The following is a 20932-nucleotide window of genomic DNA, read 5'->3' on the forward strand; positions in this document are numbered from 1 at the left end:
GAGCTCCGGATGGCTCCTGACCTTCGCTCCTTCCGACGTGATCTAAAAACCTATTTGTTTGAACAAGCCGGCCTGGTCTGATGGGTTTGGGTTTTAATGTAATTTATTTTTACATTTGGGCACTAGGGTTTAATTTATTTTTAATTTTGTATTTTGGTTATTTTGGTATTTATGGCCCTGTTCACCGCCCTGAGTCCTTCGGGAAAAGGGCGGTATACAAATTAAATTAAATTAAATTAATATATTTGCAGAGAACCGCATTTTGCTTTTCCTAAAGTATATTCGCTGGTCCCAGCAAAACGCATTACCATTTAAACAATTCTGATCTTCAGAGAAACAATGAAAAAAAAGGGATGGGGGAAAGCATAATATAGTTAAGTATTTAGAAAGTAGATTTTATGTATTATCAGAATTGCCGTTCATGTAACTGCGTTATTTCTTTTAAAAAAATGCGAGTTCATTGATTTTGAAAACGATAGGTAAAGGTAAAGGTTCCCCCGCACATGCATGCTAGTCGTTTCCGACTCTAGGGGCCGGCGCTCATCTCCGTTTCAAAGCCGAAGAGCCAGCGCTTGTCCGAGGACGTCTCCGTGGTCATGTGGCTGGCATGACTAGACACCAAAGGCACATGGAATGCTGTTACCTTCCCACCGTAGTGGTCCCTATTTTTCTACTTGCATTTTTACATGCTTTCGAACTGCTAGGTTGGCAGAAGCTGGGACGAGTAACAGGCGCTCACTCTGTTACGCGGCACTCGGGATTCGACCTGCCAAACTGCCGACCTTCTGATCGACAAGCTCAGCGTCCTAACCAACTGAGCCACCTCGTCCCTTGAAAACGATAGAAGGGGAAAAAATCTGTTTGCTACCAGCTCAGCATGAGACACCAAAAAGGAAGCCCGGACTTAAATTGCTTTAAAAATGTATGGAACTAAAAGGATGGACAAAGTCCACTTCGAAACGTATCTATGCGTGACATCATCACAATGCTCCTCGCCACGACGGAGAACATTGCGCTCTTTTCTGCGTCCTAATTTGTTGACGTTACAAAGTTTAATTGGCCAAATCTAACCGGGTCGCGGGTGAAGTGTGCAATTGTGATTGGCCAGCGGCGAATAATGCGTGCCTGCTATGCTGAGCTCCGATTGGCCGCTTCTCTGTACCGGGGGTTCTCTTTCATGCCTATGGTTACCGGTGCGTGAGGCAGGTTGGGGCTGGGAGCTTCTTCGACTAGACCCCCGCCATGTCCCCCCGCTCCCTCGGTGGCCTCCTTCTACTACTGCTGTGCCTGCTTGGGGACGCCATCGCCGGGTGAGTGCAGGGAGGAAAAGGCGGCCGGAAGGAAAGCCCGTTTCGATGCTAAGATTTGCAGGTGGCCCCGCGGCAGAGGGTGGAGCCCCCATTGCCTCTCTTCCCCTTTCGGTGTTCTGAAAGGTCCGCTGAATCTGCTGCGGCTCTGCGCCTCCCCTCCCCGCTCGCTCTCGCCAGTCTCCGCACGAGGGGAGCGCCTCGTCTTCCTCTTCCCCGGTGTGCGGACTGCTCCCTGTTCCGTTGCTTCCTGGCCATTTCTTCCTATCGAGAGTTGTAGGTGGCTACTGCCATTTCCTTCTTCCATCTCCCTTCGCGGGTAGCCAGGAAACGGTTCGATTTCCAGTGCCCTCGTCGGCAGATGAAGTGGGTATCCTGTGGTTTAAAGCGCGGGGGAAGGGAAGAGAGATGAGTCGTAGTGAACATGATGTGTTAGGATCGTGTTAGCCACTCGGGTTCAAATCCCCGCCTTAGCCACGAAACCCTCTTTTTGACCTGTTACTTCTTTTCAGTGGCTGGAATCTATATCCATGTTGCCACTTTTACCTGTCTGTATACAGGTAGTCCTCAGTTTACAACAGTTTGTTTAGTGACCATACAAACTTACAGCAGCACTGAAAAAAGTAACTTATGACCGTTTTTCACACTTATGACCATTGCAGCATCTGCATGGTCATGTGATTTACATTTGGATGCTTGACAGCTGGTTCATATTTATGCCAGTGGCAGTGCCCCAGGATCATATGACCATCTTTTGTAACATTCTGACAAGCACAGTCAATGGGAAAACCAGATTCACTTACTAACTATGTTGTTAATTTAACAACTGCAGTGATTCACTTAACAAATGATGTAAGAAAAGTCGTAAAATGGGACAAAACTCACTTAACAAATTTCTCACTTAGCAACATAAATTCTGGGCTCAATTGTGGTCATACGTTGAGGACTACCTGTACTGTACCGAAATCAGTTGGTTGAATCTGCTACTCTTCTTGTTTATTGACTTTCTCAGTAGTGTTCCAATTATGGAATGTTTCTTAAGGAAAGCTTGGCTGTCACCTACTTTTGATATAATTTTATAGCAACAGGCATATAATTTAAGTCATTAAATAACTTCAATTATATTTGTTTTTTAAATGTTAATACTCTTTTTAATTTTAATTTTTGCATTTTTTAAAATATAAGCCTCTCATTAAAAAAAATTGTAAGCTTCTTTTATTGAAAGGTAAAATATTGCTTCCACTCAGCACATAGAGTGCAATTTTATGTACTCAGAGTTTTATTCCTGTTTCTGCCAATGAATTCAAGGGCATATGCAGCTTAAATGAACAAATAAAGGGTGGAATTTTCTCTGACATTTTTAATCTTATGCCAGGCTTCCCCAGCCTAGAGATTTCTACTTGTGTTAGGATTATAGTTTTTTTTCTTTGTCTGTTAGATTTGGAGACAATCCAATTCCAAAACAGCTTTGGGTGCTTACAGTTTAAAAACAGATTAACAATAGAGAAAAAATCTGAAATGTCTGGACCACCATATCTCATATACCCACCCCTTCCCAAAAAAATCTCCACCAACAGGATTCACGAAAACCCTATCCCAAGTGATCAGAGTACAGTCATGGTTTTTAAATACTTCTAAAACATTATTACTATGGGAGACACAGATCCTTGGGATCTATCATTCCAGACAACAGACACTGCAGCACAGAGAAACAGACTTTCTGAATTCTGATAGATGGCATTATTTGGTTGAAGGGACCAGGAGCACATTAACTGACTAATTTTAGCCAACAGGCAGAAATCATTGGAAATAGGTGGTTCTCAAATAATCTGGTCTTATACCATGAAGGGCTTCATAAGTGATAACCAAAAGTTTGCCAGCAACCAATGTAAGTCACAGATGTCATAGACATACCAAAGGATATTGAATGCTGCATGTTCTGGAATAGCTGTAGTTTTAAATGCTTTTCAAAGGAAGCCCTAGGTAGAGTTCATTGCAGTAATCCAATGACTAGGGCACAGGTCTGCAACCCGCGGCTCCGGAGCCGCATGCGGCTCTTTCAGCCGTCTCCTGCGGCTCCCAGTCCTCTGCTATGTGTAGTCCAAAAAAAAAAAGTGGGACTAAAAAAGTTCAACCAATCAATTCAAATATGCAGGGTAGGTGCATATCTCACCTTGGCTCCACTCTTCAGTCAAACCCTGTTCTGCGCATGCGCGCATGTACGCGCATGCGCACACATTTTTTTGCGGCTCCCAGGTTTTCCTTTTGTGAGGGAACTGGTTCCAAGTGGCTCTTTCACTGTTTCAGGTTGCTGACCCCTGGACTAGGGCATAAGTGATTGTCTGTCTTTAGATCCAGGAATGATCACCTGAGAGCTACCTGTATTTGCTATGTAATCCTAACCATGATAACTGACTAGTAAATATATTTAAGAATCTTAAATATCACAGGATCACTAAAGTGGTGCTCCCAAGTGATGCTTCCAAAGACATCCCACTTTGGCAGTTCTGGTGTTTTGCAAGAAAGCATAAGCTGCGATCCTTAGAATGCAAAGCTTGTAGAACATTCTCTGTGTATTGCTATTCTTATTATTATCAGCTTATGGCAAAGAAGAACATAAATTGTTTTTCTCCCCCTATCTTTTATTTTGAGGATCATAAGAGGCAATAATCTTCGTTGTTTTTCAGGAGAGATTTCTATAAGATTTTGGGGGTTCCTCGCAGTGCATCTGTTAAGGATATTAAAAAGGCCTACCGAAAACTAGCTCTTCAGCTTCATCCAGACAGAAACCCTGATGATCCCCGCGCACAGGAAAAATTTCAGGATCTTGGGGCTGCCTATGAGGTAACTGTATTTAGAAAAAGTCTATGGGAAACATATGCATCCTGTGCTTCCTGGATTGTTCTCTTCAATGAAATTGTAATAGGATGGATACTGATTGGAAAATAGCAATGTGTTTGTGACATTAATGAGACTTGTTCTTGAAAACTTACCTTCATTTTCTCTAGGCTGATTTAATTGAGTACTTGAAAATGATTTATGGAAAGTATTATTTTTTTGTGAATAAGCAATAGGGGATTTTTATTTCTATTCAGCTTTCAATTGTAGCAGATCAAATAACACATGGATGTCCATGCTGCTTTATTAAGTGATGTTTAAAAGTATAAAACTATGCTAAAATGTTGCATTGGCTTTTAATATGCAGGTGCTAAAGAATATTTTCATGAACTTGATTAATGGCAAGCTAAAGATCTTATATATGTAAATGGCTACGTATTGTGGGGAACAAGCAGAGGTTTCTTCTTAATTTGTCAAATTTGGAAGGTCATGGAGCTCTCTTTTTTCCTTTAGATTAAAGGATGTGACAGATTCTTGCATTGTATTTGGAAATGCTGTTCCAAACTTATGCATGAGCATATGCTTTAATAATAAGATTTGCTCTGCCTGTATGTAGTTTCCTTATACACACATCAGGATGGAAAAGTGAATAGCTAACATTTAACAGAAAAGAAAATAAACAGATGAAGCTATTGTCCTTCATTCTTCTTCCTCATTTCTGTCAGTTCCTTAATCTTTTTCCTTGAGAAATAGAATCAAACTATTTTGATAGTTAAGTAGTTGTTAGTTGATCTTATATAGTCAGTCCTGTAATATGTCTTACAACAAAAGGGATTAACAAATCTGAACAAGCTGCAGCATAGCGTAAGCAATTACATGCTATAATTTGGTAAGAAAGAATTTACACAAAGGAATAACTAGAAAACTGATCAGTTGTTCAGTGGCTAGCAACATAACGGCAGATGGAGTTGGCAATGTCCCTGAGGCTTGGAGGCACTTAACAGTGTGCCTTTTGCAGGAGAAGTGGCTGTGAAAATCAAGGCAACATATTGTTCTGGTGGCAGCAGTATTTGGTGACATTGGATTGTAAGTGTTATTTTTAAAAAAAGGCCTATGAGTCACATGATGATTTGGCCATTTAGGTGTGTTCTGACATTTTCCAGGAGATATTTTTTCTGAACCAAAAGCCATTTGGAGAATTCTGGATGTGATACATAGGTGAGGGATGGACACAAACTGCTTTCAGTTTAAAATATTTCTGGAAAATATCAGACCAATACAAAATTGATCAGATCTGTATAGTATGAAGGCAAAATATAGTTTTGTCCATTGTCCTGTTTAGAAGTACTTTAAACCTATGTTAATATATGCATAAAATTTATGTCTCCTGCAGGTATTGTCAGATGAGGAAAAACGAAAGCAGTATGATGCCTATGGAGAAGAAGGGTTGAAAGAGGGACATCAAAGTTCTCATGGAGATATTTTTTCACAGTAAGTTTGCTTTGCTCCTTCACACTTTTTTGCAAGATAAAGTGTTATCTTACAGTATAGTACAATGGCATCTTTATTAATTAATTTCAGCCATTTTACTATTATGTTTTGTTCAGCAAGAGCAAAATTGCAATGAAGCATCTAAAACTAGTTTTAAACAACATGAAGGACAGCAATGAGAATTGCTATTAGTAAATGCCAGCTGAACAATAACATCCATATCAATTAATGAGTTAAAAAGTTGTTTGTAACAATTAAGTTGTGAATCTATAATGGTGACCCTATGGAAACTTCTGGAGGTTCTACATGTATTTGGAGTGGAAATTATATCATTTCAAGTTTTTCCAGGATTCTCCAAAGATCAAGACTATCTGATAAGATATATATAGATATACCGTATATACTTGAGTATAAGCCGAATTTTTCAGCCCACTTTTTGGGCTGAAAAATTCCACTTCGGCTTATACTCCAGTCAACAAAAAAACTTACCGAGGACTTGTGCGCGGCCGAGGCTTTGGTGCTTCCGGGATCGCGCGCACCTCTCCCAAGCCACCGCCGTCCGAGACCTGCCGAAGTTTGGGGAGGTTTGGGGAGGTGCGCGCGCACCTCCCCAAACCTCCCCAGGTCTCCGTTCCTCCGCGCCCTGCCTGCCTGCTTCTTTCCGCAGCGGAAAGAAGCAGGCAGGCAGAGCGCGGAGGAACGGAGACCTGCCGACGTTTGGGGAGGTTTGGGCGCCTCCCCAAACCTCCCCAGGTCTCCGTTCCTCTGCGCAGACCTGCCGACGTTTGGGGAGGTTTGGGCGCCTCCCCAAACCTCCCCAAACGTCGCCAGGTCTCCGTTCCTCCTGCCGACGTTTGGGGAGGTTTGGGCGCCTCCCCAAACCTCCCCAGGTCTCCGTTCCTCCGCGCAGACCTGCCGACGTTTGGGGAGGTTTGGGCGCCTCCCCAAACCTCCCCAAACGTTGGCAGGTCTCCGTTCCTCCTGCCGATGTTTGGGGAGGTTTGGGCACCTCCCCAAACCTCCCCAGGTCTCCGTTTCTCCGCGCAGACCTGCCGACGTTTGGGGAGGTTTGGGCGCCTCCCCAAACCTCCCCAAACGTCAGCAGGTCTCCGTTCCTCCTGCCGACGTTTGGGGAGGTTTGCGCGCCTCCCCAAACCTCCCCAGGTCTCCGTTCCTCCGCGCAGACCTGCCGACGTTTGGGGAGGTTTGGGCGCCTCCCCAAACCTCCCCAAACGTCGGCAGGTCTCCGTTCCTCCTGCCGACGTTTGGGGAGGTTTGGGCGCCTCCCCAAACCTCCCCAGGTCTCCGTTCCTCCGCGCAGACCTGCCGACGTTTGGGGAGGTTTGGGCGCCTCCCCAAACCTCCCCAAACGTCGGCAGGTCTCCGTTCCTCCTGCCGACGTTTGGGGAGGTTTGGGCGCCTCCCCAAACCTCCCCAGGTCTCCGTTCCTCCGCGCAGACCTGCCGACGTTTGGGGAGGTTTGGGCGCCTCCCCAAACCTCCCCAAACGTCGGCAGGTCTCCGTTCCTCCTGCCGACGTTTGGGGAGGTTTGGGCGCCTCCCCAAACCTCCCCAGGTCTCCGTTCCTCCACGCAGACCTGCCGACGTTTGGGGAGGTTTGGGCGCCTCCCCAAACCTCCCCAAACGTCGCCAGGTCTCCGTTCCTCCTGCCGACGTTTGGGGAGGTTTGGGCGCCTCCCCAAACCTCCCCAGGTCTCCGTTCCTCCGCGCAGACCTGCCGACGTTTGGGGAGGTTTGGGCGCCTCCCCAAACCTCCCCAAACGTCGGCAGGTCTCCGTTCCTCCTGCCGACGTTTGGGGAGGTTTGGGCGCCTCCCCAAACCTCCCCAGGTCTCCGTTCCTCCGCGCAGACCTGCCGACGTTTGGGGAGGTTTGGGCACCTCCCCAAACCTCCCCAGGTCTCCGTTCCTCCTGCCGACGTTTGGGGAGGTTTGGGCGCCTCCCCAAACCTCCCCAGGTCTCCGTTCCTCCGCGCAGACCTGCCGACGTTTGGGGAGGTTTGGGCGCCTCCCCAAACCTCCCCAAACGTCGGCAGGTCTCCGTTCCTCCTGCCGACGTTTGGGGAGGTTTGGGCGCCTCCCCAAACCTCCCCAGGTCTCCGTTCCTCCGCACAGACCTGCCGACGTTTGGGGAGGTTTGGGCACCTCCCCAAACCTCCCCAAACGTCGGCAGGTCTCCGTTCCTCCTGCCGACATTTGGGGAGGTTTGGGCACCTCCCCAAACCTCCCCAGGTCTCCATTCCTCCGCGCAGACCTGCCGACGTTTGGGGAGGTTTGGGCGCCTCCCCAAACCTCCCCAAACGTCGGCAGGTCTCCGTTCCTCCTGCCGACGTTTGGGGAGGTTTGGGCGCCTCCCCAAACCTCCCCAGGTCTCCGTTCCTCCGCACAGACCTGCCGACGTTTGGGGAGGTTTGGGCACCTCCCCAAACCTCCCCAAACGTCGGCAGGTCTCCGTTCCTCCTGCCGACATTTGGGGAGGTTTGGGCACCTCCCCAAACCTCCCCAGGTCTCCATTCCTCCGCGCAGACCTGCCGACGTTTGGGGAGGTTTGGGCGCCTCCCCAAACCTCCCCAAACGTCGCCGGGTCTCCGTTCCTCTGCGCCCTGCCTGCCTGCTTCTTTCCACAGCGGAAAGAAGCAGGCAGGCAGGGCGCGGAGGAACGGAGACCCGGCGACGTTTGGGGAGGTTTGGGGAGGCGCCCAAACCTCCCCAAACGTTGGCAGGTGTCCGTTCCTCCGCGCCCTGCCTGCCTGCTTCTTTCCGCTGTGGAAAGAAGCAGGCAGGCAGGGCGCGGAGGAACGGAGACCCGGCGACGTTTGGGGAGGTTTGGGGAGGCGCCCAAACCTCCCCAAACGTCGGCAGGTGTCCGTTCCTCCGCGCCCTGCCTGCCTGCTTCTTTCCGCTGTGGAAAGAAGCAGGCAGGCAGGGCGCGGAGGAACGGAGACCCGGCGACGTTTGGGGAGGTTTGGGGAGGCGCCCAAACCTCCCCAAACGTCGCCGGGTCTCCGTTCCTCCGCGCCCTGCCTGCCTGCTTCTTTCCGCTGCGGAAAGAAGCAGGCAGGCAGGGCGCAGAGGTCCGGAGACCTGCCGACGTTTGGGGAGGTTTGGGGAGGTGCGCGTGCACCTCCCCAAACCTCCCCAAACTTTGGCAGGTCTCCGGACGGCGGCGGCTTGGGAGAGGTGCGCGCGATCCTGGAAGCACCGAAGCAAGTCCTCGGTAAGCTCCGGGCGGTCACTTGCTTCGCGTCTCCTGAGGGAAGGGGGGGCGACTGGAGCGGGCGTGTTTCCTCGCCTGCTGGGCGCCGCGATTTGCCCGGGGAACGCGCGGGCCCCGAATGGCAGCATGGAGCGAGGAAGCTGACAGCCAGGGCTTCCCCGAGAGCCGCGGCCACACAGGGTATTCCTGTGTATTCAGGCTTGCAAAATGGCGGATCGAGCCTCTGCTGGCGGCAGAGGCTTGCAGAACGGCGGATCGGCTTATACTCGAGTCAACAACTTTTTCCAGTTTTTGGGGGTGAAATTGGGGGTCTCGGCTTATACTCGAGTCGGCTTATACTCAAGTATATACGGTAGATATAGATATAGATATAGATAGATAGATAGATAGATAGATAGATAGATAGATAGATAGATAGATAGATAGATAGATAGATAGATAGATAGGATATAGATATAGATATATAGATATATAGATATATAGATATAGATATAGATATATATTCATTCCCAACACTGATTACCCCATGGATTTAGAAGCTATGTCATGAGCAGGAACTGCAGCCTAACATACAGGCATTCACACTTCGCAAGACAGAAAACACAGCTGCTGGTTATAGCTCTGACCTGCAGCACTCATTGCTGTCCTGCATGTTGTTTAAAACCCAGATTTCTGAGAACACATCAGGTTTCATTAATACATGCCAGGTCTGCCTTTTCAGTTAACACTAAGCCATGGATGAACCCTCACCAGCAATTGTTATCTTGCAACAGAGAGAATAACATAATCACATCCCATGTTATTTTTTTAGTTGAATTAACTCTGCCTTAAATCTGAATGTGAATGCTCAATTACGGTTTCACATTTGGAAAACCTTCATCACTAAGGGCACATACTTGAATTGCATAGTCAGCGGATTTATGTGAAGGCATAGTGATCAGTTTATTTCATACAAATTACAGGCCTGACAATGTAGAATATTAAAGTTGACAGTGTATTGATTAGGAAGTGTATGGCACTTTTATCTACCATGTTCTTTCTGCAAGTAATGAAGCTATAAGAGACCTACCATGGGGCTACTTACAACCTGGATTTAAAGTTTTGACAGTCATGGCCTTCTCCAGTCACATGATTGTCCTTAGCAACATGGCCACATTTGTGGCATTTGCAGCATTCCATGATCATATGACCACATTTTATGACAGTTTTGCTGAAAACCAGCACTTCTGGCTTTTGACAAAACCGTTGAACATTGGTTTGCTTAATGACCATGGTGTTTGCTTAACCATCACCACAAAAAAGATCATAATATTGAATCAGTGACACAACCCACAAGTTATATGACTATCATGACTTACAACCATGATGGGCAGGCTCCATTATGATCATAAGTCAAGGATTACCTATACTTTTTCCTCTAAAAGGAAAATATCAGTTTTTATAGGAAACTGATGACTGTTTTGGCCAATATATCAAGTCAGTTCCATTTTTTGCAATTAAGAATAAATGTATTCTGGTACTGCTTACTTCTCCATGGCTAGGTAGTAATTCCATGGAAGTTTCTCTAGAGCTCTAAGCAGCAATATCAAGTAAGAGGGCTGTCAAAATAGAATTGCATCTAAAAATTGCCTGAGTTGCTGTAGAGTCTAAGGAAGATGATCTTGATGGAGATATGCAAGCTTTGTTGCCAAGACTAGAAATAAAACATATTTTAAATCCAGAATTAAAATCAGATAAGGTTTGAAAGTGGCTGAGACAGACATCTCCCTAATTCACTGAACTGAATTGTAGCCAATTTCCATAACAAAGGTGAAATCTTTGCCCTTAATAAAAGAGCATAGGAGACTTGCAAAATTGATGTCAGCCCCACTAGTTAGATCAGACCAAAAGTTCAATTCCACAGGAAGTCTAAAACTACTTTTGTTGAGACTGACTATAATAACAGACTCTTGCAAGTCTGATTCTGTTGTACCTCCTCCTCCTCCTTATAATTCAGTAAATCTCCATCAACTTCCTTACTCCCTATAATTGCCTCAGTTAGTAATTTCTTACCTGCTGTCCTATAAGTTAAATAAAAAGGAAGCTAAATGAATCAATATTCATGTCTTTTCAGTTTCTTTGGAGATTTTGGTTTCATGTTTGGAGGCAGTCCTCGTCAGCAAGACAGGAACATTCCAAGAGGAAGCGACATTATTGTGGACTTAGAAGTTACATTGGAAGAAGTGTATTCAGGAAATTTTGTGGAAGTAAGTTAGGCAATTTGCTTAATAGGTCTCCTTTGCTTATATAAAAATCTGTTTTTCAGGCTTCATTATTAGAACTAGTTCTCTCTCAGTGAATGAATATGAAGGAACACCAAAAGTATCCTTGGAACCACCTACAGAATGTATTTCTTATGGAATTTCAGTGCACGGTGAATGTTAGGTAACTGCTTTCAGTTTGTGTCAGAACTAAATGCTTGTGAAAGAGAAGAGTAGAAGAGCAACTCAAATTAATCAATGGCCCTATTTATATGCAACAGGAACATGTAACTTTTTTCCCAGACCAGGAGCCATACTTTGCCTTTGGTGATAGACATCCTCCAAAAACTACCATATTTTCTGGCGTATAAGACGACTTTTTAACCCATGAAAATCTTCTCAAAAGTCAGGGGTCGTCTTATACCCCGGGTGCTGAAACTTTAGGGACAGGGCTGGCTGGAAAACCTGGAGCGAATCTCCCATTTGGTCTTTTTTTTTTTAATCCCATTTATATCCCGCCCTTCTCCGAAGACTCAGGGCGGCTTACAATTTAAAGCACAAATCAATGTGCTTAGCAATAGCCTTCATTCTATGTATATGCCTGCTTATTAGGGCTTTCCCCCCACCACAAGCAGCATTATTACAAAGTCAGCTTATTGCTCCCAACAATCTGGGTCCTCATTTTACCTACCTTAGAAGGATGGAAGGCTAAGTCAACCTTGAGCCTGGTGGGATGCGAACCTGCACTAATTGCAGGCAGCTGGTGTTACTTAAAGCTCTGTGCAGGGAAAGCTTTAGAGTGAATTAGGAAAAGTGAAAAAGTGAATTAGGGAAATAGGGAACGGTTGCTGGAATTGGGTATGTGTAGTTTAACGAAGAGAAGGGTGAGGGGTGACATGATAGCAGTGATCCAATATCTCAGGGGCTGCCACAAAGAAGAGGGAGCCAAGCTATTCTCCAAAGCACCTGAAAGCAGGACAAGAAGCAATGGATGGAAACTAGTCAAGGAGAGAAGCAACCTAGAACTAAGGAGAAACTTCCTGACAGTTAGAACAATTAACCAGTGGAACAACCTGCCTCCAGAAGTGGTGAATGCTCCAACACTGGAAGTTTTTAAGAAGAGACTGGACAGCCATTTGTCTGAAATGGTATAGGGTTTCCTGCCTTAGCAGGGGGTTGGACTAGATGACCTCCAAGGTCCCTTCCAACTACTACTACTACTACTACTACTTATTCTTATTTTTCTTATTCTTATTCTTATTGTTATTATTAAGTTTAATCCACTTGCACTGTTTTATGTATACTCGTCTTATACGGCGAGTATAGCCCAAACCCTATAATTTAACAGGAAATGTAGGGGGTCGTCTTATACGCCGGAAAATACAGTAATGAGTGGAACCGTAAAAATAAATAAAAATTAATTTTATTTAAAATTAAGTATAATTATTATGATTATCGACTGGGAGTGTAGAAATTTAGCTAGGATTTGAAGGGTCCCCTATAGCTTTTACTTCCACATTTTTCCTTTTTGAGGCGTCTGGGGGGGGGGTATCACTAGCTCCATTGAAATACTTTTGAAAAGGAAACTGGGTGAGTCTTCCAATGTGGTCAGAGGATTCTTAATTTATTGTGTGCTAAATTATAAACCTCTATATTGGTATTTATTAAATAATCATTTATTTAATAAATTATTTGTTAATTAGTTATTAATAATGTTAAATCAGGGAAAGATCAGTAATAATAATCACAACTAAATGCTAACTGAAAAGCCAGGATATAATTTGTGATTATTTATATTAAGATTATTTATGTTACAAAGTCTAAATAGCAGGTGTATTATAAATGAGATGTTTGTCTTCTTTATTCATTTGAAAAGGCTAATGGGTTGTATATTGTAAAGTTTGCATCCAGCAACATTATTCTTTACCTGTTTGCAGGTTATTAGAAACAAGCCAGTTGCAAGACAGGCACCAGGAAAACGGAAATGCAATTGCCGGCAAGAGATGAGGACAACCCAGTTAGGCCCAGGACGTTTCCAGATGACACAAGAAGTTGTCTGTGATGAGTGTCCCAATGTCAAGTGAGTTTGAGGTCCTATGGCCATTTGGTGCTTGAGTAATTGACAATCATACATAATTGCTAAAAAATAGCAGAGAGGGAGGATGATTATATTACCAGTATGAGTGTTGTTGGGTTTTTTTATGGATTGAAAAGAGAATGAAACTTCTATGCCTGAAAATCTTCAGGGTGACTGAAAGGAGCCTATACAATTGTTCTGTCATTATGACATCCCCGGCAGATTTGTTCTGCCAAATAAAAGTTGCAATGTAGTGCTTCAAATTCAAACAAGAAAAAAGGGGCTTTGGAGCAGATGTCCTCAACCCCTGGAACATGGACCAGTACCAGGCTGCGGCATGCCAGCAACTGGTCCACACAAACAAGCAAATCCCCATTCGCAGGATGCAGGCAGCACACAAAACCATGCACCCTCCAGTCCACAGAAAAACCTCTCTCCATGGAACCTCATCCCTGGTGACCAAAAGGTTGGGGATCTGCTTTAGAGGATACATGGTAGTGCCTGCTGACAATTCTTTAAATCAAATGTATCTTTTACCAAGGACGACACCACACTGTAGACACTATGCCATTCCAGGAAGGCTTCATTGTTTTAAGGGGTTTCCAACAGGCGCTTTGTGAATGTCTATACATTTGGCCTTCAAATTCTTACCTGTGTACAGCCATCCCTCGTATAACAGTCTTTCTCAATCTTCGCAACTTTAAGATGCTTGCACTTCAATTCCCAGAATTCCCCAGTCATCATGGTACTTGGTCCACATGTCTTAAAATTACCAGTTAAGAAACACTGGTAATTTTTATGTTGATATGTTGATACATATTTAGCTAGGGCTTGAAGTGTTTCTGTAGCTATGTAAATATAGTTGTGTTCATAAATTTACATAATCCTTGCAGAATTTGTAAATTATGGACTATTTTGTAAATAAACAAAAGTAATCAAACAGTTTTTTGATTCAGATTAAACTATTAGGCATCCCAAAATAACACAATCATTAAACCATAGCAATAAAAAATGGTGGTTTGCATACTCTTAGTTCTTAATAGTGTATATTGCTCCCTTTAACATCAGTGATCCTAATAGTCCTAATTGCTCCCTTTAGCATCAACATCCTAAACAGTCTTTTAGGATAGTTATTGCTAAGCACATTTGATTTGTGCTTAGATTGTAAGCCGCCCTGAGTCTTCGGAGAAGGGCGGGATATAAATGGGATTAAAATAAAATAAATAAAATAAAAATAAATAGTTATGAACGAGGCCCTTTATTTTCTCATGTAGTAAATACCCTTTTGGCAAAAAGTCTGCAGGTCCTGTACATTCTTTGGTTGTCTAGAATGAACTGTATGTTTGAGATCTCAGACAGGCTCAATGATGTTGCAGTCAGGAGATTGTGATTGCCACTCCAGAACCTCCACTAACGAGTCGACATAGCTTTAGGAAGCAGATCACTGTCATGTTGGAAAGTCCAAGTGTGTCCCCATTCACATCTTTCAGGCTGCCCAAATATTCAAGGGTATGGGAATTTTTGAGCAGAACCATTTTATTATTTCCTTTATTGCTATGGTTTGTTTTATGATTGTGATGTTCTTAGATGCCTAATTGTTTAATTTGAATCACATGACAAAAATGTGTAAGTAAAGTCATGTTTGCTTGTAAAATAGTCCACATCTTAAAAATTCTGCAAGAGGTATGTAAACCTATGAGGGTTTTGCATATTGGAAGGGCATGTAAACCTAGTACCACAATTTTTTTTTATTTTTTTTTATTTTAATTCCATTTATTGTAAAATAAATAAACACAATATGGCCTGATTGAAGACACTTAAGATAATACAGTGTTAAAATGAAATATCCTCTTTCATATATTTATTGTTTAACTGATATTTTCCTGTTTCTCAGACTTGTAAATGAAGAACGAACATTAGAGGTGGAGATAGAACCTGGTGTTAGGGATGGGATGGAATACCCCTTTATAGGGGAAGGTACATCTTTTAATTTTTATTCTTATCTAATTGGAGGTTGTAATTTATAGAATGTGTGAAAAACTGTGAATGTTCTGTTTGTTTCAAATTGATGAAAATAAATTGGGGCTGGAAATTTGGAGCCTAATTTGGACTCTGCTTTTTTAAATATACTTGAAACATTTTGTGCCTTTGAAAAAATATTTCCTATAACACTACTAAAACTTAAATACATACAGAAGATACATAATCCTATGCAGAAGATTATGTATCTTCTGTACGTCATGACATTTTTTCTTTCTCTTTTTTATTTTATAAGCTTTTTGCCAATGTCTACATAATCATTTTCAGGGGAACTTAGCTGTGAGTTGCTATGACACTAGAAATAGAAATCTGTGTGTCAGTATTGTCATCCTTTAATTTTTTATCCTGCTGCAATACAACCTATATCTTGTTCCCAGATATTTCATAATCTTCATAAATTGAATAATGGTTATAACAGAACTATGTGCTAACCATAGATTTCTATGCAGACTAAACTAGGTAGTTTACTAAGATTTCAAATTCGGTCTAACCGGTTGTAAGCTTGTATTTTTAGACTTTTGCCTTAATAATGTGTACCAATGTTTTTTGAGTTAACTATATGTATTGAATTTCATTAACTCATAAGGACAGAGTTTGAGGAAAAGGTCCCCATCCTGGTAGATCAGGTCATTATAGAAATCTTAAAGAAACAGTGACCTAAGGTATCACTATAAAGAGATGGTTTAGTTTTGAGACATTTAAGCATACCTAACACTTGTTCAAACTTCATCAGGAGAACCTCATGTTGATGGAGAGCCAGGTGACTTGCGCTTCCGAATAAAAGTTCTTAAGTAAGTTTCTCTGCTTTATGAAATAATGTACCAATGTTTTTTCTGCATTAGCTATTAATGAACACACTTGCTTTAGTGGTACTAGCAATTACATATTTTTGCATGAAAAAATGCTATGCACTCAAAGGCTTTGGTGGGCAGATTATTCCATTAAACCAGTGATGCTCCAACTGTAAGATTATCCTTTCAGACAAGAAGTGCATAGAGGATTAAAAGTATTTGCTTCTAGGAAACAGTAGGGGTCTGAAGCAGACTAAACCTTTCTCAACTATTACCAAAGACCAGGTGAGTCAAGTTGTTTCTGGAAAAAATATCTGCACTGAATATCTAAAGATGATTTCAGAGGAAATGCACAAAGAGTTGCTGTGAAGATCTAAAGATCGAAAAGTTTTTTCTCTGCCATATTATGACAGAGAAATTTTATACATATCTAAATGCTAGTATGTAAAATTAGAATTAATATCCCTGTGGTATTAGGACAAAGGCTAATTTACTTCTAATCATGATGCAAAAATACTATCCATGACTGTACTCACTCAAATTTCAAAATGATTTAAATGGATTTCTTCAGAAAATTAATACATAATTTCCAATTTGTCAGTCTTTTTAAATTATAATATTTTTAATTTAACATGTTTTAAAATGAATGACTTTGCCATGACAGATGAATTAAGAAATAAAAATATTAATATTCTAATACATTGACTACAGGCATCCACTTTTTGAAAGAAGAGGAGATGATTTATATACAAATGTGACTATCTCACTTGTGGAAGCTCTTGTTGGATTTGAAATGGATATTGCTCATTTAGATGGACATAAGGTAAGGTAGAAGATTCCTTTGAAAACATTTTCAAAGAATCCCTTTGTATCCATAATACACATGTTGGCACTAAGAGATAATATTGACATTATGATTCTTTTTGGTAAAATACTTCTCATGTAAAAATGTTAATCCTACTGAAAATTGTCAATATGTTTTTTTTTTGTTAGGTCCATATTGCCCGGGATAAAATCACAAAACCTGGAGCCAAGCTGTGGAAGAAGGGAGAAGGTCTTCCAAACTTTGATAACAATAACATCAAAGGCTCTCTCATCATTACATTTGATGTTGAATTTCCAAAAGAACAACTGACTGGGGAACAGCGAGAAAGTATGTATAGTAGTACCGTAATGATAACTCAGAAAGAACATTGACTTATTAAATTCATTACCTTGGTTGTCAACATATTAATGCTCAGAATATAGGAATGTAGGAATCAGGGTACAACCTGTACAAAAAAGGCAGAAATAACAAGAAAGTGCCAGAAGGAGTTGCATCCGTGCCTGCTCATCAAAAAAATAAGTCAAGAAACCAAAAAACAGTACTTTTGTTGGTGTTAATTGTCACCTGCTAAACAAAGAGAAGATGGGAATAATGCTTTCCTAAAGCAAACTGCAATTTTTTAAGGAGGCATGAAATATAAGCTGCCCTCTAAATGTCATTAAATAGGCTGTAATGGCTCAGCAGTTAAGATGCTGAGTGAGCATGTCAGCTGGGAAGCTGACAGCCATTTCAAGACTTGAGCACGCACAACGGGATGAGCTCCTGTTACTTGCCCAAGCTCCTGCCAACCTAGCAGTCTGAAAACATGTAAATGCAAGTAGATGACTGGGTACCACTTCAGTAGGAAGGTAACAGCATTCCGTGCGCCTCAGCATATAGTCACTCTGGCCACATGATCACAGAAAAGTCTTCAGACAATGCTGGCTCTCTTGGCTAAGAAATGGAGATGAGCACCACCTGCTATGGACATAACTGAACATAAAGGTAAAGGTAAAGGTTCCCCCGCACATGCGTGCTAGTCGTTTCCGACTCTAGGGGCCGGTGCTCATCTCCGTTTCATAGCCGAAGAGCCAGCGCTTGTCCGAGGACGTCTCTGTGGTCATGTGGCTGGCATGACTAGACGCCAAAGGCGCACGGAACGCTGTTACCTTCCCACCGTAGTGGTCCCTATTTGTCTACTTGCATTTTTACGTGCTTTCGAACTGCTAGGTGGGCAGAAGCTGGGACGAGTAACAGGCGCTCACTCTGCTACGCGGCACTCGGGATTCGACCCGCCAAACTGCCGACCTTCCGATCGACAAGTTCAGCGTCCTAACCCACTGAGCCACTACGTCCCTAACTGAACATACCTTTATCTTTAAATTCAATAGCTAGCAGCAATGGGGTCTTTAATTACCCTTACATCTTTTGGTAAAGAAACCTGGGGGGAAATTTCTGACATCTCTTAACTGACAATTTTCTAATTTAAGGAATGGAAAAAAGCACTAAAATTAGGGTAACCGTCTTACTGTGTTTTTGATGCTAACCAATTGAGAAGATGGAGTTGATGAAGTAGAAGCAGAAGGAACATTGTAGGGAAGTGAACATGGCTGTCTTAGTCATTCTTAGCATAAAACAACATTTAAAGGTTAAATGTCAAATAGAAATACTGGACATCAAGAAAGGGCAAAAATTCACTTAACAAATGTCTCATTTAACAACATAAATTTTGGGCTCATATGTGATATGTTGAGGATTACCTATAGTGTTATTGAAGGTTTCCTCTCTGAACTGTTTTGAGTAATAGGTTGAGAATTGAGAATAATAACTTTTTCCCCTCTTAATATAGTAGCAGTCCCAAGTGTATTGTCATATTGTGATAGTGATTTTATTATTTTGCAGGTCTCAAACAATTGCTGAAACAAGCATCTGTTCAGAAGGTGTATAATGGACTGCAGGGCTATTGAAACTGAGACAAATGGACTTTCTTGTGGATAAATGAAATAAGTACTGTAAACTGCAGTCTTTTCTGCTGATCATTGTAGAACAAATGCAGAGGGTGGAGTAACCTCTGAAACCTTTTTTACAATAGTAAGGATAATTTTGGGATGGATCAGAAGACAACAAACAAAATTTCTTTATTCTGGATACAACTGGTGCTCTATTTGGAGCAATTAGGCTCCAGCCGTTGAGAGAGAGAGAGAGATGGTGTTTTTAACAGAATTAGCACACTGAAGTTCCGTTTTCAAATATATTTTGATGTTACTTTCCTTGCCACTCTTAATGAGTTTTCATATTTTTTTCATGGTTCCTTTATCTTGTATCATCTTGGTTTTGAGATGTTCTTTGGCTCATCTTGGAGTTACAACTATCCCTATGTTTCTTAGACAGATTTGAGGCATGAGTAGATAATAGCTACCTCTGCAAATTGCTGGCCTCTCTTCTGATTAAACCGCTAGGTGCTTCCTGTTATTTACAGTTGTAGAAGTGTGTTAAGTTTTGCCACCACCCAGAGGGGGTCTTTGCTAGTTAACACTTAGAAATGTTGAATGGAAGGAAACTGGTTTAAATGAACTGAGACCCTTTTTGTTAATTGCCTGTCATTGCACTTAGAAGAAAATGTGCTATGTTGCTTTTGTTCACTTAGATATGAGCTGCTGGTTTTTTTTAACAGAGCTCTATATACATATTTTCTCTAATTTATGGTTACAACATTTTAGCTAAATAAGTAAGAATACTGGATTATAAATTTGTGGGAACCTTGGGCCAATTCATATTTTAAGTAACACATATGTTTGCAGAAGTACAAAGTATGGAATCTGAGTATTTGGAGTTTCCCAGATATTTTCAAATTACCCATATTTGCACAGTGTATGGTACTTAAGCCTGTAAATATTGACATATTTTCAGTACATACAACAAATACACTGTAACTGCTCAACATGACTATGGGAGCATTGGAAAAGATATGGTTTGAAAGGCACATAGTTTCTATTTTTCCCAGTCTCTTGGCTAATAGGCACACCCATAACTGTCTCATACAGACTTTTGTGTATTTTGCAGTATCATATTTATATATCTTTACTGAAAAGATGGCTGCAGTTTCTGACCCTGGATCAGCCTCTTATTCTCAAGAATGACCTAGCAGTAAATAACGTTTATTTCCTTGACTGAAAATGAAATTCCTTTATTTAATCTGGAAAACCAGCCGACTGATATTTACCAGCAGCACTGTATTATAATGGATGAAACTGATGAAGCCACTATATGAATAGGGAAGTAGAAAAGGCGAGCAATGAAATAAATAGCCACAAACTATGCATAGATTGGAGTAACTTTATAAAAAATATCCAGCCAATTATGCCATTCTTTTTTCTGTTTTAAGAACTATATTCTAAGTTCTACAAATGAAAGGAAACTTGACAGGTAAAATGCTTTTTTTAAAAAAAGTACATGACTATTTAAATATATGATTATGCCAGCTCATAACTGAAAACCCCAGGTCTAAATTCTGGTGAACAGCTAATAAGATCCTTAATTAAATGAGGATTTTTGGAGGATCTTTAGAGCACTTAGAAGTGATAAACAGGCAGCAATTTCACAATTGTTGGCCGTCTGCTCAGTGTTATAAGGATAAAATGCATGGAGTTATTATCTCATGTTTTCTTGATAAGCACTGTAATCCTAAGCATCCAGAAAAAATAGTGGAATCCTAATTTTTAGTAAACTTCTGAAGAAAATCTGTAAAAGCCTCTTGCGAGAAGCATTATTTCTAGCTTGACCCAATTTAATTTAAAACATACAGTTGCTAATTCTGAATGCTTTTAAAGGTCCACAGGCTTATAAAGGTCCACAGGATTTGTCATCATAAATTGTCTTTGGAACTACAGAAGTATAGAAAGAGCCGTCCAAAATCAACTGAAGGGTATCACACTGCCATCAATATATTTCCTTTGATAAAGCTCTGTAATGTGATCTGATCAGGAATGCCTAAAATTTTTCATACAATTTTAATTGTATCAGGATCCTTCAAAGATGAACGTAGAAAAAAACAAAAAGAAATTTAGGCATTCTAAATTTTTACATTGTATTTGCCTGGTGGATAAAG

General features: G+C 41.8%; 1 protein-coding gene across 1 annotated transcript; it reads left to right on the forward strand.

The window, feature by feature from the left end:
• The first annotated feature begins 1138 nt into the window (after nt 1-1138).
• DNAJB11 (DnaJ heat shock protein family (Hsp40) member B11) lies at nt 1139-19647 on the forward strand. The gene is made up of 10 exons (XM_081329807.1): nt 1139-1310; nt 3995-4151; nt 5539-5636; nt 10985-11117; nt 13049-13191; nt 15083-15165; nt 15962-16019; nt 16731-16842; nt 17013-17172; nt 18727-19647. The coding sequence occupies exons 1-10, from the start codon at nt 1243-1245 to the stop codon at nt 18789-18791; spliced, it is 1077 nt and encodes a 358-aa protein (XP_081185933.1). The 5' UTR covers nt 1139-1242; the 3' UTR covers nt 18792-19647.
• Nucleotides 19648-20932: the final 1285 nt, after the last annotated feature.

The sequence above is a fragment of the Vipera berus genome (assembly GCF_964194415.1).
Source record: "Vipera berus genome assembly, chromosome: 5".
Classification (NCBI taxonomy): domain Eukaryota; kingdom Metazoa; phylum Chordata; class Lepidosauria; order Squamata; family Viperidae; genus Vipera; species Vipera berus.